Below are 17399 nucleotides of genomic sequence, written 5' to 3' on the forward strand. Positions count from 1 at the left end.
TTTTTCCTATATTTAATGAGAACTCTTTTAAAATATGTTTTCGTTTGAATGAAAATCAACAATTTTAGGCTTTTAGTTGTTGTTTCCATGATACTTGTTAACTAAAAATATAGCAAAGAGAATATATATGCAATTTATTTATAATGATTAAAATTTTTCTTAACAAACATTAAATGTGGCAACCAAATTGCACAGCTTTCTAGTTATTCAACACTTAAAATTTGAATTTGCCGCCAAAAATTTCTTATTGTTTAACACTAAGGCTCTAAAATGTGGCAGCACTGTTGAATATTTGTAGTGTCTGGCAGCACTTACAACACATGTTTCGGCAAGCTTTAATTCAATTGTTTTTATTATTGTTAAAACACAAAAACAAAACCCCGTTGATATACTAATATCAATTTAAACTATTAAAATCATGGTAAAATTTTTAAAACAATAAGCAATAAGTTTTAACTATATTGTCTTGTTTTCAGCTGCAATTGAGTGACTTTCGAACAGCTTGTCCTAATGCCCTATCAGCTGCTTTGGCCCATGAAGTTTATAAGGATCTGTGGAAGGATGATAAACCAAATAATCTTAAGCCTCTTTATGATGATGAATTAAAGGATTTATTAATAAGTGCAGAAGAAGACAAGAAAATCTACCTACCTGTACTTTATACCAAAGACATTGACTTTAAACTCATACAAAAACTGCAGAAAAAACTAAGCAGAAGGTAAAGCAAATTACTTAAGTTAGAATAGATATTAAATTAGTGCTTTATTCGCTTTTCTTTTGCAGCTCTATCTTTCTTGCCATTGTCGATAATACAGGTAACATATTGTATTATGAAATCCGTCAAGAAGAATTTGATGATCAACCATCTACATCCGCAAGTACATCCAAAAGAAAACTTCCACCCGATTAGCCCAAAAGGTTTAGAGCCTTTTTCATTGTTGAATAATAAGTAATTTAATTCAAATATTTTATTCATTTAAATGGTAAATTTATCTTTATCTCTCTTTCTTTAGAGCTACATACACAGTATCTGGATTGCAGTCCAAGGTCTTAACTCTAGAGAGTCTAACACATATCTTAACGACTTTCAAAACATCAATGCCCGCAAGACTTACAATATATACATACATAATTAAGACTGACATTTCGTTTCTTTTATTGCCAAAAAGAAAAATCTCAAGGTTCCACCTCTCCGACTATCATGGGAGGCCTTAATATGATTGACTTTAACAGATATTTATAGTCCATTTGTTACTTTTTTAAGGATCATTGGTTGGTCATATTATATTCAAGATTTTGAATTCTGTCTTTGTGCAATTCGGAAATAGAAGACAGTTAAAAGTCCATTTTGAAATCGTTAAAAAACTGACATTAAAACTGAATTAAAACATGAAAAAATTTGAATGTCGTCTAACTTTATTTAATCTGATCGTTATGGCTAAATTTGTGATTTCCAAAATTGCAGGAACTGGTCAAAAATATGGCAAACACAAAACATCCATAATATCGCAGCTTCCCGCAGAATTATTAAGATGTCCTTTGCACATAAGGTATGTGTTGATGCTGGAAGTTTTTTATAATGTCACGTTCGTCCTTATCCTTCAAAGAACTCTTTCGACAATTGTTTTTTTTTAACAAAAAAGGCCTTTCATTTGAACCTTTCGAAATGGTTAACAGGATCTAACGCCATAAAAGACTATCAAAAAGACATTCCAATCGTCCTTAAAATAGCAAAGCTATAACGACATTTTTGGGTTTCATGTGTCTTTTGGACCAATTTTGAAAAGATATTAAAAATCCATTAATGAGAATTGATTCTTCTGATTATGAATGATTCAAAAAATGTGTTCAAATCGGCATTGGCCCTGTGCAGATATAGTTTCCAGAATTTATTTTTTTTTTTTTTTGTCCATCGAAAAACATATTTTCTTTTATTTAATTTTGAAGCGATTTCAAATTATTAAGTTCCAGTAGCAGTTTGATCTCTCCAAAGTTTGTATTAAAAGTCCGACAGAAACATTAATGTACCAAGAAGTTAAAAAAGTTACATATCCCAGAATTTTGTTTTTATAATAGCGATAGATATACATTTATTCAAAAATCATATCATATAGTTTTGCATAAATAACAATTATGTTTACAAAATTCAGAGATTTTTTTGCATAATCTCTGATCTGAAGAAACATAATAAAATGATAATAGATCAGCGCATGATCGGTTATGAAGGAGGCATGGGCGCAGACATAGGGGCAAAAGTGAAGTGGGGGGGGATAGGAGCGTCGTTATTTAGATAATATTAGGATATATGTATAGGATAGTAAAATAATAAAATTAAACTTAATCAAAATACTACAAACTTAAATCTATATAAAATTGTTGTTTAAAATTAACATATAGCATTAAATCTCTTAAGAATTACAAACAATCTGATTGCAAGCATTATCAAATTTATATATATGTAGGTATTTTCATATGCATATAAAAAATGTGTAAATTGATGTTTTTTTCTTCTTTTTTCAATCAGTTGTTGATTAGTTTAAAGATTTTCTTTTTCATTTTCATGTTTTTTTTTTGTTTTTATGTTTAAAGCTTGCCGCAACGTTTCAAAATTCAAAATTTACAAAATAAAATTGAATCATAAAATGCTCAAAGCAATCAAAACTTGTTCTCGCTTTTGTTTCTCGTTTGTAAGAATAAATAACAATAAATGTAAGCATTGTGTTTTTGTGTATGTATGTGTATGTATATGTATATAAATATGTGTTGTTTAAAAAATATTAATTATAATTTCAACTCAAGTTTAAAAAAAAAAAATATACAATTTAAATGTTGTAAATATATATGTTTTGTATGTATATTTCTTTTCTATGCTAAAGATGAGCTGATCCCTACCTGATAATTTGCTTTCTCAATGCTTTTCTTATTCGGTTTCGGTTTGACTTTTTTCTTTTACTTTTCTTTCTTTTCTTTTCTTTTTGTTTGTTCATTAAATGTTATAAAAAGGTATATATTCTATATGTATATATATATATATGTATGTTTATGTATAAAGGGAGGATGGGGAAAGGGCTTGTAAAATAGCTGCTGGTGTATATGTATATATATATATATAATATATTCTCATTCTCTTCTTTATAAAATCTATATTGTGGCTTACAAAAATCAATCTATATCATGCTTTTGGGTAGGTTGTGTTTATGTGTATATGTGTGTGTGTGTGTGTATAAGGCATTCCAAAAATTTTTATATTCATTTTCTTAACTTTCTTCTTTTTTTTTTTGTTTTTGGGATTTGTCAGACTATTCAATGCTGTACAAAATATTTATGATTTTTAATTAGTTTTTAGTTAAATTTTGAGTTAGATGATTGATTGGATGGATGATTGACAAATGCTTTAGGTAGATTTATGTTGGCCAGTGAGCAAATATCGTGTATATATATCAGAACATTTTCTGTCTGTATAATGTAATGATGTTTTGTTGGCTTTTGTTTTTGTTTTTTTTTTTTGTTAAATTTACAAATAGACAATATGTATATATATATATACTTATATTTTGCATTCCAATAATTAAACATAAAAAGTTATTAAATAAAAGCATATCTCTTCTTTCCAACTCGCACTCAGTTTGGGCTAGGCCCACTCCATTCTCACTTTGATTTAACACCAATCGGCCGTATAGGAGAAATCTTGGAATAATCCTTGCTCATCATCGGTTAGATGACGCGGCTCCTTTGGTGGTGTCAATTGGGCCTTCTCTGAAGTGAACTCCTCATCGAAATTCGATACATCCTCGAGATGGTTCTAAAATAAAACAAAATATAATAGGGGAAACTTGTAGGATTTTTGGCAACTACTCACAATGGTGGGCACGAATGGTGGCTTGACTTTGCGTAACAATAGATCATCCCACACAATGGAACGGAAGAAGGCCTGCTTTTTGACATCCTCCGCATCACGTTCCGATGAGCCCAAACGACGTTCAGGATTCTTGCGGAGCAACTGTAAAGAAAAACTTTCAGTAATCTGTCTCTAAATTATCTAGACTTGAACAACTTACCCTACGCATAACAGCTATGGCCTCGAGTGAAAGGAAACGCGGATAGCGCACTTCATCGTTGACAATCGAATCGAATACTTCTTCCTCATCATCGCCTGGGAATGGTGACTACAAAAGATAAGGTTTCAATTAGTTGCCATTTCAATTAACTTAGATTTTTCGTGCTTACCTCTCCCACCAACATTTCAAATATCAGTACACCCAATCCCCACCAATCGACAGCTCGTGTATATGATGTTTCAGTCAAGACTTCAGGCGCCAAGAATTCGGGTGTGCCACAGAATGTTCCCGTTCGATCACCGAAACCCATGCCCTCTTTGCATAGACCGAAATCAGCAATCTTCACATAACCATCAGTGTCCAGCAACAAATTGTCCAGTTTCAAGTCTCGATAGATAATCTTGTTCTCATGCAAATATTGTAGACCCAAAACCACACAAGCGGCATAGAATACGGCACGCGGTTCCAAGAATACATCCGTATGAATATGCATCATCAGATCACCGCCGGCGGCGTATTCCATCACAAAGCAAACATGTTGCTGCAAAACGAAAGAGAAGAGAAAATTAATTTAAGAGAAAACTTTAAAAGAAAGTATAAGTATAACAGAAAACGTTCTTAGTAGAAAGTTCAAATGCTGAGTATATTGGGGTACCAGCTCGTTTTATCTTGGTTTTAATATGGAATGACTAACAATATCTAACAATAAGATATGAAGTTTGATTACTGTTTAGAACCGTTCTTAAAATTTCCTTTCCTGGTATTCACTAATTTCATTTTAGCTCAATTTCTATAATTCCATTTTGATTTTAAGGCTTATTGTCCCCCTCGAACCCCTTCGATGATAGTTTTTGAGATATTTTGCAATCGTTTAACGAGATTTGTTTTGTCGGCTTTGAAGTTTTGATCTCTTCCTTTAAACTCAGACGTCCAACAGAGCTTCAAAACTCCAAGACTGACAAAAAACGTGTAATTTGAAATTTGAATTTGCTAAATCCAAATCAATAACCTTGTGTTTTTATCTACCCATCGGTTTTTTAATCTATTTCAAGTTTGGCTATGCCAGAATGTCTTCTCTTTGTTTATAAGATAATTGGCTTCGGTTATTTTGTAAAGGATTACCAAATGTAACCAAATGAAGCTTTAATTCGGATATACATAAACAACGATGACTTATTTGTCGTTTAATTTCTACAATTTCCTACCTATACACTACGATCTTTAATAAAATTAAATTGCCACTAAAGATCTTATGAAGAACTGTTTACATCTCTATCTTGTAATATCGGATCTAACCGTAAATTCCCTTTTCAGGGTCCTTCAACTTGTATAGTCTCTACTTTTAAACATATTGCTTGCATTCTTCATCATAAACTTACCTCTGTTTGGAAGCATGAATATAAATTGACTAAGAAAGGATGCCTCATGGCATTGGCCACCTCAAAGATGCGTTTCTCGCTCAACAGCGATTCGACCTCATCACGGGCAATGATGTCGCCCTTTTTCAAGGCCTTGATGGCATAATATTGATTATTCGAGCGTAATTGCGATAAAATGACCTTGCCAAAGTGTCCACGACCCAAAACGCTTAACAAACGGAAATTGTCAAGGCTAAGTAAACCAGAATTGGGCAACAGTTGTTGTTGTTGTGATTTATTCCTTCCTGTATTGATATCGTCACGGTATTGCAAGCCACGTGCCACTTGCTGGCGGCGATTGTTGTTGTTATTGTTATTATTAGTGGAGGCAACTGCAGCAGCAGCAGCAGCTCCTCCGCTAGTGGCCGCTGCCTTGGCCACATTCAATTCATATTGATTGGCATAAATTGGCTGTTTATCCTGTTGCCTTTGAGCTGGCTGCGGTGGTGGGAAGTGTATCGATGAGGCAGACGATGATCCTGCCGCCGCATAGATAGTTGGTGTAGGTGGCTCCTGTATTATGGGTGAGGATTGTATATAGTTCTGCTGCTGCTGCTGTTGATTATTGCCCACATAGAGTTTGCTTAGCTGTGGTATAACCTGAGAATAATAGAATATTGAAAATGTATTTAACTTTTAATCATCAATGAAAGATTTCATATTTCTTTTTAGTTAGTTTAAAGAAAAAGAAAAGTTCTGCATAATCTTCAAGAGATTCGAATAATGTATGTGTGTGTGTGTTAGTTTCACCTGCTTCTGCTCATCATCATCATTTTCATCTGTTTGAAGTGTTACCACTTGCTCTATAGTCTCTATTGAAACGCTGTTAATGGCCTCAATGGCCGTTTCCACTTGGTCGAGCTCCTCCTCTTCAATGGTACAGCTATTGACTGCCTCAATGGGTTCGAGTGTTATATGCACTAGACTGATATGGGCCTGCGGAACATACATATATATACACATAAACAACATATATGTTTATTTCAATATCTTTTCGATTGAAAAGCACACACAGATTTTGTTATGGATACATTTAATGATGATGGACACAATTGCTGTTGAATGCTGCTGCTGCTGCTGCTGCGCTGTCTACATATTTGTCTCACAATTTGCGAGAGTAGATAGAAAGTTGGCAGAATCATCATTATCTTTCCATCCATCCACATTCATCTATCAATCCATCTATTATATGTCAAATCGATAATGCACCAGCGCTAGATAATGAGTTAGTTAGGTACGTAGGTGCCTAGGCGGCAAGTGGTCAAAACAAACTGTTTGGCCATTATTTCTTTTTGGGAACAAATTGTCGCAAAAAGCCAAGTTTTAGGCAAAAGAGAGAGCGCACAAATGTGACGGCGCATTTTGACAAAAACAAGACATAGACAGATAGATGGACGGATGGATGGATAGGTGGGTGTTTGGGTGGTTGGTTGGTTGGTTTGGGTGACAGTGACTATATGTATTTTTAGAGAGACAGACAAACAGACATATAAGGTACATATACTATATAGGCATTTTGTTTTCTTTTTCCTTTTTCTTTTAGGTAAATGGAATATGCGCGCCACCTTGACCATGTTACGTGCAACGTGTAGGCTCCTAGGCTGTGGGTGGGTAGGGTGCTTTTGGTATGGTTGGTGGTTCGGTAGGGTATAAACAAACACAGGGTGTTTTTTGTGTGAGATACATGAACACATTTACTTATTATTCGCCCCACTTAACGCCCCGACACAATCATCTAACCAAGCACTGACAATTGGCACGTGAAATGGACACACTTTTTGCTCTTGTTTTTTGATCTTTGGGCTAACCAATTATCAAAATAAACCCGAAAAGGGTATATTAGACTTTGAATCTCTAAAATGAAATTTGATCATTTGCAGAAATGTTTTTTTACACAGTGAAAATTTTCTAGATGGGAAAGACCCAAGGAGAGAGCTAAAATTTAAATGACACTAATTTTTCTTGTATTAAATTATTGCTACAACTCTTATATAACATTCACAGTGTAACTAAAAAAGATTGCATTGTTTAATAACCACTATCGACGGTCCATGATAAGCACTCTACTTCGGTTTTAATATCAACTGAGTGGAGTTCGTGCTCAAAGAAGTTTTGAAGATATCAAAGGTTTAAACATTCAACTATTTTTATAAATTTGAGTAGGATCAAAGAAGTTATAATAAAGGTAAGATACCCTTTAGAAACAAGGTCATCTCTATTATGTACATTCTTTTTCTTCTATCGTTAACTAACTACGTATATTATCTATCTATAAAATAATCTTCATTTCTATTAATGTAATATTTTACTATCTAGAATATATGTTAATTTTTAACTATAAATTGTAGGACTGTGAACTTATTACGTTATTCTTTATCTTTGATTTAGTTTACTCTTTAAAGCTTACTATTTCCTCATAGCATTTACGACTAAAACTGACATATTTCACATGTTTTGGTTACGTTTTCTTAAACTCCAATATTGAAAAAATGGTGAGTCCTAATTTTATGTTGAGTTACATGAAAGTTCTCGTAAATGTCTATGGCTTAGAACGTTAGGTTATGATTAATCGTTCAAAAGGAAAAATCTAGTGAAACAATTTTTTGTATTCGTGTGTTATAAACGATTATAACGATTTATTTTAGAGTCATTTATTCCGTTTTCTTGAATAAACTGGAATAATTACCAGCGACTTGGTCATGAATTTTCTATATTAATTTGTCCCTACTTATAGTTCCTTATTTCCTTATTTTTTTGATCTCATTGTCAGTATCGCCATTTACTTAAAATATGTTCAATCCCTCAAGTAACAACTTATTGAAAACTAGATGCAGTTCTCTTTTTCACTTTCCAATACCTCAATATCGAATTTAATTTCATTTAGTGCATTACAGGGTATCCCAAAAGTCGCATATACTGACAACATAAAAATATATTTAATGTTTATTGTATGCTATATGTTTTTTTCTGTTTAGATTTTGAATTTAGAGACATAATTCTATTTATAAATCAATTTAGATTGTCACTTATTTTTGGGTAATTTCATCTTTTGAAAATTAAGCAGAACTTTTTTGTTTTTTTTGGTTTGTACTTTGTTTTTAGTATTTTGATTTCGTATATATACAATTTAGTAATGGGGTTAGAGCTGTCTAGATTTAGATTTTAATAGTTATATTTAACGTGTTAGTTCAAAGAACTACAACAAGTGAACGGTCAAACGAACAAACGAACGAACGAACTTTAAGTGCATATGCAGGGTGAGTGGTGAGTGGTAAGTGGGGGGAAAAAAAGGATCATCAAACCAAGAACACGGTTAAATAGGTTTTTTTTTGTTAACAAAATTGTGTGAACCAGAAAGCCAAAAAAATAAAGTAAACACACAATGGGTGAGAAAACGAAAGAAAAAAAAACACCTAACCTCCACACAGAAACGATCGCCGCCGCTGCTGTTGGATTGATGAATGTCCTTTGACCTATACAAATATGAATCATCATCAGCCATCCGATTATTCCGATTCTCGTAGTCGTCATCATCCTCTGGATACTCGACCAGCGGTGAGGGGGGCATTTGGCATATGACTAAATCATCATCTTGTCCCCCTCGACCGCCCAGTAAAACGACTGGAGGCATGGTCAGGACAGGACGATGCAATTGCTGATCCACAGCAGACGGTAATGATGTTGATGTTGATGATGATAATGATGCTGATGATGTTGGCGGCGGTTTCTCGTTGGGCTGCAACTGAAATGGGCTTGGTTGGTGTTGGTTGGGCAAGACAAGAGCTGAACTAGATGAAGAGGTAGTAGTAGTAGTACTAGTAGTGGCGCAGGTAGAGTAAGAGCTAGGAGTAGCAGGTGAAGCATGACTGTTGCTGCTGCTGGTTAGTAGTAGTAATTCAGGCGGCGGAGGTGGCGGCGGTTCTTGCATGATTCTCTGACGTGAATGATGTTTTTGTTTTTGCTGCTCCTTCTTTTGCTTTTCACATAACTCCAGAATGGCTTTCCTTTTGGCCTCTTGAAGCTGCTGGAGCCTTTGTTGCTCCTCCAGTTGTCTTTGCTGCAATGCCTGCTTCTCGTTCATCTGTTCACGTAGCAAAAGACTTTCGAGCACCTCCTGATCGAGCAGTGGCAATTGCATTTGCTCCAATCTCTTCAAGGTACTTGGACGCGAGTCCAGTTCGGTGAGAAAATCAAATTCGTTCAATGCATCCTGCAACTGTGGCGCCAATTAGAGAGTGAGAGAGAAACACGACATCGAAACGAATTGAGAAATCAATTCGAATCGAATCATCCATGACACGAAAATAGATGACACACACACAAAAGACACAGAGAGAGAGAGAGAAAGAAGTTGGAGGAGGAGGTGAGAGAAAGAGCGACATACAAAGCAAGAGAATTGAGAAAAGAGACAATCGATGATGTTCCCAAAGAAGTAAAGAAAAGAAAAGGAAACACCAAAGTGAAGTTGCATAAAAAATATGAAGAGAAATCAGTTGAATGCAGAAATAGCTTGATGATGATGAGATGGCGGTAGAGAAAGAGAGAGACAAAGATAAAAAGCAGAGAAAGAGAAGGAGGAAAAATAAAGAAGGCAGTGGGCATTACCTAGTCTAAGCAGAAGCTAATGAATTTCCATGAGATTTAGAAATACAACTAAACTAAATATTATTCATTAAATATTTCTTATTTATTCTAATTCTATTTTTGATTCTTTTATTATAATTAAAGTCAACCAAAGTCCCAGACCTAAAATAAAAAGTTGAAGCTAAGAATTTTACATAGCATTTCCAATCATCTCTATCCTATTAAGATTTACCCTATCCTTATTAGGCTATATCAAATAGAATAATTTACAATATGCAATCTATAAAGTAATGAAATAATCCTTCTAAGCATCATAAATACAATAGCAAATACAAATTAAATACAAAGCATGTGAACCTCAGAGTAAAAATAATCGTTATAACAATCAATATCTTTTAGCATCTATTAAAGGTAGATTTTATAAAATAATAATTATATATCTATAATTATACTTCTATACATATTCTATAAACCATAAAACTTAATAAAAAATGATCTTAAAAACTAATAATCGATATTTGATAATACAATGATAAACCCTGAAGGATTTCAAGATAAAAAATTTAATTAGAAGTAAGCCAAGATGTTTAATATTGATTGATAATCTTTTAACTCGCCAAAAATCTCATGGAAAATTCATTGAAAATTTTAAAACGTGAATAATGTTAGATAGATAGAAAGAAAGAGAGTTGGAAATCTTAAGCGGGAGAAGCTCTTTCAGTAATCCACTTTGAATGAATCCTTTTTCTTTAATGTCGTTGATGATGATAATGATGTTGGTGATTGTTCTGTATGGAGTAACCTTTCTTTCTTTTCTTTGGAATCAAAACCAAAACCCAACACCATGAGAAGGAGGATAGTTAGATAGAAAAATAGATGAGTGTGAAAATGGATGACTGTACAATGATGTGAATAGATGAATAGCTAGGCAATAATGGAACGCAAGGCACAACGATCAACGAGATATATCATAGATATGAAGAGGAGTTCTATACAGGATCAAATGTACATTAGGGACAGGGATTAATTGCAGACTCACCTCCTGATCCAACACTGGCGTAGTTGACGATGACTTGAGCATTGTGGGTGGCGGTGGGGGAGCAGTTGTGGGAGCAGCCGTACGTCCACCCAGTGGCATGACAGGCGAAGGTGTCGTGGGCGTTGTCTTGTTCGACATTTGCAGACTAAGGGAATTGGGTCGTGCGGCACCACCTGCTCCCGATGCGGGTGACTCTGGCGGCAGTACACTGATGCCCTGCATATGCATTGAGAGTGGACGTAAACCACTTAGACCACTTGACGAGGGATCTGGATATTCTCCAGGAGTCTCCACATGTTCATTTAGACCGGCTTCGGGATCGTATTCCATATTCTGAGCCTGTTCACCGGGTGTATAAGGTTCGGGTTCAATGGCCAGAGCATCCGACGATGGTGTACGCGAAATAGGGGATTCCGAATCTCGCGAAGAGGCCTGAACTGCAGCAGCGGAGGCATTACTGGCCCCGGTGGCGCTGCCAGACATCGATGTGGTACCCAAATGCACATGATTGGGAGCATTGCGCTTCAGGAGACGTCCCCAGGTGGCCACATTTATGTTCATTTGCTTGGCTCTGGAGATATTCTTGGCCTGCTGCCTATTGAAGATCATTCGTTGACGTCGTAACTTTGGTTTCTGTGATATCATCGGGTTAAGGAATTTAATCTCAGCAAAGAGCAATCCCTGCGGTTCCAATTGCAGGGCCATGCCATGACGCACATCGTCAATGAACTCCTCGAGACGCAACACTTTCACCGCACACAACGAACGCCAATCGCGCCAATAGACGCCAATTTCCAGTTCCCGGGAACGATCTAGTTCAATGGAGAAGCGCTGATCCCAGGCCTGCTGTGAGCATGGCTTCCATGATGTCTGTCCCACACTGATATTGTCTAGCTTAATCACCGCCATTATCTCAATCGATGTTTCATCCTTCACCGAATAGCTCTTCGAACTGCTGCGTGATGTAACGCCCTTGACAAAGCTACGCAGATCCCCGGGACTGGAGCTAGTGTCCTTATCGCGGCGTGAACGTCCTGGTACATCTTCCAGCAGATCCTGACAGCCCATCAGACGTACTTCCAATTTCCCGGTGACACTGGCACATCGTCCCAACGACGACACCGATTGATAGGCCTTATTACCCAACAATCCTCCCGGTCCCGATTGCAACGATGTGTAAGTCACTGGAGCGGGTGATGTGGACTGCTGAACAATTTGCAATTCCGTCTTGAGCAACTGGGCAGCCGGCGAATCCGTTGGCAGCTCCTGACGTCGCAAATCCAATGAATAGCGCAAGAGATCAAGTTTACGGGATGATTCCGATAACCGTCCATGGGCCTAAAAGCAGGAAAAAATTATTATTCGCATGAGTAATAATCTATATAGAGAATGATTTCCACCCGAATAAAAAACCTCTTTACATTTACATTATATTTCTTTTTTTTTGTATTTTTTCATAATTTATTTTGGTTTTAGCTTTATTTATACAACATTGAGGAACATTCATGGTGTTTTTTTTTTGTGTTCTTATAATTCTAAAAGTTTTCTGGTTGATTCGGGGGTTTTAGTTAATCGGGAGACTCAACTTATAGCCATATATGTTAAATGCATTAACGAAAGAAAAGTTTTCCAAATAATAATAGTTTAATAATAATAATTAAGTTAAGTAAGTGTTGTGAAAGAGTTTGTAGAGAGACGCACAAGCACAAAGATGTCAGAGATCTTGACTTTATCGCACAAGGAACCATAGACGGATTTAGGGCTGTGAAATAGGAGAAATTTACCCCAAAAAGTATGCTATATGCTATAGAGTAAAGTTCCCCCGCATTTCACAGCCCCAGATCTTCTACCTCAAGGAACTAAGTGACGCCAAAACTATAATAGTTTCTTGAGAAAAACTTGACCATAATTTGCACAGTTGGCTTCAGGCAATATCTTGGTAGCCCTATAGACTTTTTAACGACCTTTTTCGGCCTCGTTTTCCTCTAGCTTGTGCTTCAAACTCCAGCCGGTGGCATACTTATGAGTTGACAGAAAGAATTCCCGCTCATATCTGAGGCCTTCTCAATAGAGGTCTCTCACCCAGGGAGAAGGCACGACCCCGTAGCTGAAAACGTTCGGCCAACCACCGTTGGCAGCTCTCGCAGTGACAATTGGGATTCTTAGTGGGTCCCACATGATGTCCTGGCTTGCGCATAGTCACCACATTACCGAAACGACGTGCCTTCTCCAAATGCTCATGGGTATAGCCCGAGAGCACGGTGGCCGTTAATGTAGTGGCCTCACTTACTACACTGGGACTATCGGCGCGTGTTATATCAAAACGACGTATCGGTATAGGTGATGGGGGCGGTGGCATTCCCAATGTACTGGCCGATGTGGTGCTTGGCGGTGCTTCACTGCCACATCGCACCACCGTGGTGGCGGCGCTAAGCAATTGCGGTGAACTACGCTCCGATGAGGGAGAATTTGTTTGATCGGGGGCAACTTGCACGGAGAGATTATCGCGTGCCTCACTTTTCCAGCGATAACTGGGATGAAGTAGACGAAATGGATCAACAATCGGTTGAACTGGCGCTGTCTGAGGTATTTCTCGTTGATGTAGCAAATGTTGCTGGGGCACTTGCTGCCGTTGATACGGTTGCTGTTGCTGTTGATTTTGACTGGGTCCAAAGAATTGCAGGAAACCAGGACGCTGTGGCTGCTGCTGCTGCCTCTTGGGATAAGTATTATAGATATTATTTGTATCGGAAAATCCATCCGATTCCGAAGGTATGGTATCGCTACGTTGGAATTGATTCTCTCGAATGGTTTGCAAACCAACTGGAGCTACTGGTTGCTCCACATTTGGTCTGGACCATAGACGTTCCATTTGACGTATACGCAAACGATCGAGAGAATTATCATAATCAAAACTATCCGATTTGGTTAAATTGAAAATGGGTGTATCCACTTCATCGGTTTCCTTCCACGACGAATCCACACAATCACTTCCAGCCAAAGCGGCAGCTGAGGAAATGCTACTACAAGTGGCATCTCTGGCCGGAATGCTGGAACGTGATGAATTCGGATAAGCGGAGCTACTGCTCAGCGTATCCTCTGCACTGGGTTGTCGCATATATTTCTGTCTCAAATTGGCCAATTTGGCAGCACGTTGATCACCAATGTGTTTGCGGAAAAGCAATTGCTTCGACTCACTGACTTCTTCGGCCGTGCTCGATTTGGTTATGGCATGACCAAGATTCAAGAGATGCTCCTGATGATCATTCTCAGTCGTCTGCTTTGCTTGTTGCTTTGGTTGTTGTTTGGTTTGATTATGTTGTTGTTGCTGATTGTTATTGTTAGTAGCCCATCTTCGGGGCATAGCTTGTGTCGAGGAGATCCTTTGATGTCTTAGCAACATTTGTTCATTATCCAATACCGTTTGAGGTGTTGAATTTGAATCCAAATCGTAAGGCTTAAAATTGTCATTGCCTGCTCCAGAGGATGATGTGCTGGATACCTCAGCATCTGCCTGATCCACTTCCTCCTCATCTTGTTCCTCCTCAGAGCCCGTACAATAGACATCGATATGAACAGTTCTCGGTTTCTTTTCATTCAATTGTGGTATTCGAGGCATCGAAGCTGACTTGAAGGTTGATGACGGTGTAGGCGTTGGTGAATAGGTTGGCTGAAAGTGTCAGAAAGTGACATTAGTTGATTATATCTTTGGACAATTCATTCCATTCATGACTTACCCTAAAAGTGTTTGCCTCCTCTGCATGCCTTTTGGTATTGAAACTCCTCATTAATGCATCTGTGGTCGCTCTTCTCTGATCATAGGCGGTAGGACGACGTTTCGATGACGTCAATTGCTGCTGCTGCTGCTGCTGTCGCTCCTCTGTGTCGCTTGTCTGAGAGAAGGCATCACGCAATTGTTGTGCCTTGACTTTGCTGTGATAGATGAATGGTTCATTTTCACCCACTTCCTGTTGGGGCAGAAAGTCGGCAATGGCCGAGACCATAATGTTGCAAGTGCTGCGGCATTGAGTGCCACAAATCTGTGCCGTTGTACTGGCACCTAGTTGAGGAGAAGGGGCGGCGGCGGTGGCGGCAGCAGCGTGGGAAACATGAGGACTGCCAAAGGCTGAATCGGTGGTAGTTGAACGAAAACTTTGACCAGCAGCTGCTGACTAAAAAAAAAATCAATAGTTTAATTAATGAATGACTCAGTCCATTGTTCACACCACCACAAGGACTTACCTTATCGGCATCCTGTTCAGTGCTCGGTGCTGACAATTTGTAGACCACTCGCACTGGATGCAAGGCATCCTGTTCACCATATTCCTTTTGTACTGGCTCACCATTCCGGGCGAATGTCAACTGAGCACGCACTGTCCATTCGGCAGTCAATTCATGAGGCAAGGGAATGGGCGATGAGATTGGAGTAATTCCTCGTCCCATACCTCCATCCCCCCCTCCTCCTCCTCCTCCACAACTCATCGTTGTCCCTCTTGATATGGTTTTTGTGTTATATTAATTTCTTCTTTTTCACTTTCGTTTCGTTTTCACATCGTTTGCTCAAGGTGCTGCTGCTGCTGCTAGTAGGTAACAGCGGCTACACATGATTTTATTTTCTCTATATTCTTATAATAACTTTGGCTAAAAATATCAAAGAATAAACGCACAGAGTTTAGAATCGTCTTCACTAATGCTGTTGCTATTGCTCTGCGGTGGCTGGCCATGCGAAATGCTCAAACAACTAAATTGAAAAAGATTTATCATTTATGTATATATTATATTTGGATTATACAGACAGTCCTGGCTACAACGAACGTCTTTTGAAGAGCAAAATATTAAAAGCTTTTGGGGCAATCCGCTTCAATTAATATTTACCCTATTCAAAATTCTTTTTATTAATTTTTTATCGATATTTGTTTGAATAGAAAGCCTTAAATTCCTTTTACTACTCTATTTAAGGTACTTTGGTTAATCAATCAATAGAACGATAAAAAAAATTCAAAAACTTCCAACTAACAATTTAGTTTTAAATTGTTTATTAAATCTATCAAATATACTGAGTATAAAATCTATCAAATATGCTGAGTAAAAAAGTTCTATACCTTAATTGGAAATATATATTTGATAATATAGTTAAACAATGAATCCAAACAGTTAAATAATGATGTAAGATTCAGAATACCAAATAATTTTGAATTAAAACACAATGTTAATAATATTATTAGGCAATTTAGGAAAGATTCTGGTTTTTACATTATTAGAATTATTTTTAATCAATTTTTAGAATCTAAGTTGAATGTTACTTTCAAATTTAAAATTATGAGTTTGGTGATGACAAAATTAATAACCATCTTATTTACGACGTGGATTTTTTATCTGACTAATGTCAGTCTGAACTTTAAACTGCTTTCATGCTTTAAATTGAAAATTGTAAAAATATTTAAGATTTAATCACCTTAACACTTATTGCTTGAACAGTGAAAATACGATTCAAACTGTCTTTTCATAAATTTGTCCAAAGATTAAGTAAGCTTCAATCGAGAGGAAATAAAAGATCTATAAAAGTCTTTCATAAATATTTTTCATTCCAAAAATGTTTGTCTTCCTATTTCACTTAACTTTTTAAAAAGATCAATGTCGATTGTAATGTCCCTTCTAGAGTTTTTCTAACCTTTAGCCTCATTTTCATTCGTCATTGTTCAAATTTGACTGTTTTCTCTGGTTCTAATAATTTGATTCTAGATTCCACCCACACCCTGTATTTTTAGCTTCTACATCAGCACGCAATGGCCAGGCCATAAACACTTTCGGTTTTTCGTTCATTTGGTTGTGGTGCGTTTTTGTTGTTATTTCATCTAATTTTAATGCGAGTTTATTTTTAAAAAAACACTTTTTTTCTTGTTTTTCCTTGTGTATGCCGTGTGTGTTCTGGTTCTTTATTATTGTTATGCTTAAATTGCAAGATGACCCCAAAAGCCAAATTATTTGTCAGAATGCACACATTTAAACACTCAAGCACACTCACACACACTGAAATATAATTATGACGAAATTACGCAATTTTTTTTGTTTGTTGTACGTTTTGTTCGAGCAACGTTGCGTATGCGTAATGTTTCACTTCACTTTTCACTGGAACAAAATCACAAATTAGAGTCACAAAGAAAAGAAGAAGCCGCAGCAGCAACGGACGCAGCAACTACTATCCAGTTAGGTTTTTCTTTCAGTTTTTTTCCTCACACATTTTCCTTTTTGCAGCATTATTATTATTATCTCTTACATATTCATGGCGAGTTTTGTCTA

At 36.7% G+C, this 17399-nt stretch overlaps 3 protein-coding genes across 12 annotated transcripts in view; 1 reads left to right on the forward strand and 2 right to left on the reverse strand.

Moving 5' to 3' along the window:
- The first annotated feature begins 297 nt into the window (after positions 1–297).
- On the forward strand, positions 298–1144 carry LOC26529134. Its single transcript, XM_015177696.3, has 4 exons — positions 298–421; positions 477–718; positions 784–949; positions 1014–1144. The coding sequence occupies exons 1-3, from the start codon at positions 419–421 to the stop codon at positions 908–910; spliced, it is 372 nt and encodes a 123-aa protein (XP_015033182.1). The 5' UTR covers positions 298–418; the 3' UTR covers positions 911–949; positions 1014–1144.
- A 2388-nt stretch (positions 1145–3532) lies between these two features.
- Positions 3533–17399, reverse strand: part of LOC6646190 (serine/threonine-protein kinase N) — a 39043-nt gene continuing 25176 nt past the window's right edge. For 3 of the 10 annotated variants that reach the window (XM_023177913.2, XM_047010338.1, XM_023177911.2), the window contains exons 4-11: positions 11100–12437; positions 8895–9692; positions 6227–6412; positions 5438–6076; positions 4228–4599; positions 4059–4166; positions 3860–4000; positions 3533–3802 (exon numbers count right to left, since the gene is read on the reverse strand). In XM_023177913.2, the coding sequence (XP_023033681.2) occupies positions 3659–3802; positions 3860–4000; positions 4059–4166; positions 4228–4599; positions 5438–6076; positions 6227–6412; positions 8895–9692; positions 11100–12437 (3726 nt within the window). In that variant the 3' untranslated portion in view covers positions 3533–3658. The remainder of the gene's footprint in view (positions 3803–3859; positions 4001–4058; positions 4167–4227; positions 4600–5437; positions 6077–6226; positions 6413–8894; positions 9693–11099; positions 12438–17399) is intronic. The other 7 variants (XM_023177919.2, XM_023177912.2, XM_023177918.2 and 4 more) reach the window with 5 other exon arrangements.
- On the reverse strand, positions 12918–15667 carry LOC26529626. The gene is made up of 3 exons (XM_023177891.2): positions 15342–15667; positions 14837–15271; positions 12918–14769 (listed from the first exon to the last, which is right to left on the reverse strand). Exons 1-3 carry the CDS (start codon positions 15579–15581, stop codon positions 13147–13149), a joined length of 2298 nt encoding a protein of 765 aa, XP_023033659.1. The 5' UTR covers positions 15582–15667; the 3' UTR covers positions 12918–13146.

The sequence above is a fragment of the Drosophila willistoni genome (genome assembly GCF_018902025.1).
Source record: "Drosophila willistoni isolate 14030-0811.24 chromosome 2L unlocalized genomic scaffold, UCI_dwil_1.1 Seg72.1, whole genome shotgun sequence".
Lineage (NCBI taxonomy): Eukaryota > Metazoa > Arthropoda > Insecta > Diptera > Drosophilidae > Drosophila > Drosophila willistoni.

Coding starts and splice junctions, on each gene's coding strand:
- LOC26529626 (XM_023177891.2), bottom strand. CDS start 15,581: ATGAGTTGTGGAGGAGGAGGAGGAGGGGGGGATGGAGGTATGGGACGA. Junction 15,272..15,341: donor CTGAACAGGATGCCGATAAG/GTAAGTCCTTGT, acceptor TTTTTTTTTTAG/TCAGCAGCTGCTGGTCAAAG. Junction 14,770..14,836: donor AGGAGGCAAACACTTTTAGG/GTAAGTCATGAA, acceptor TGACACTTTCAG/CCAACCTATTCACCAACGCC.
- LOC26529134 (XM_015177696.3), top strand. Junction 719..783: donor CAGAAAAAACTAAGCAGAAG/GTAAAGCAAATT, acceptor TTTCTTTTGCAG/CTCTATCTTTCTTGCCATTG.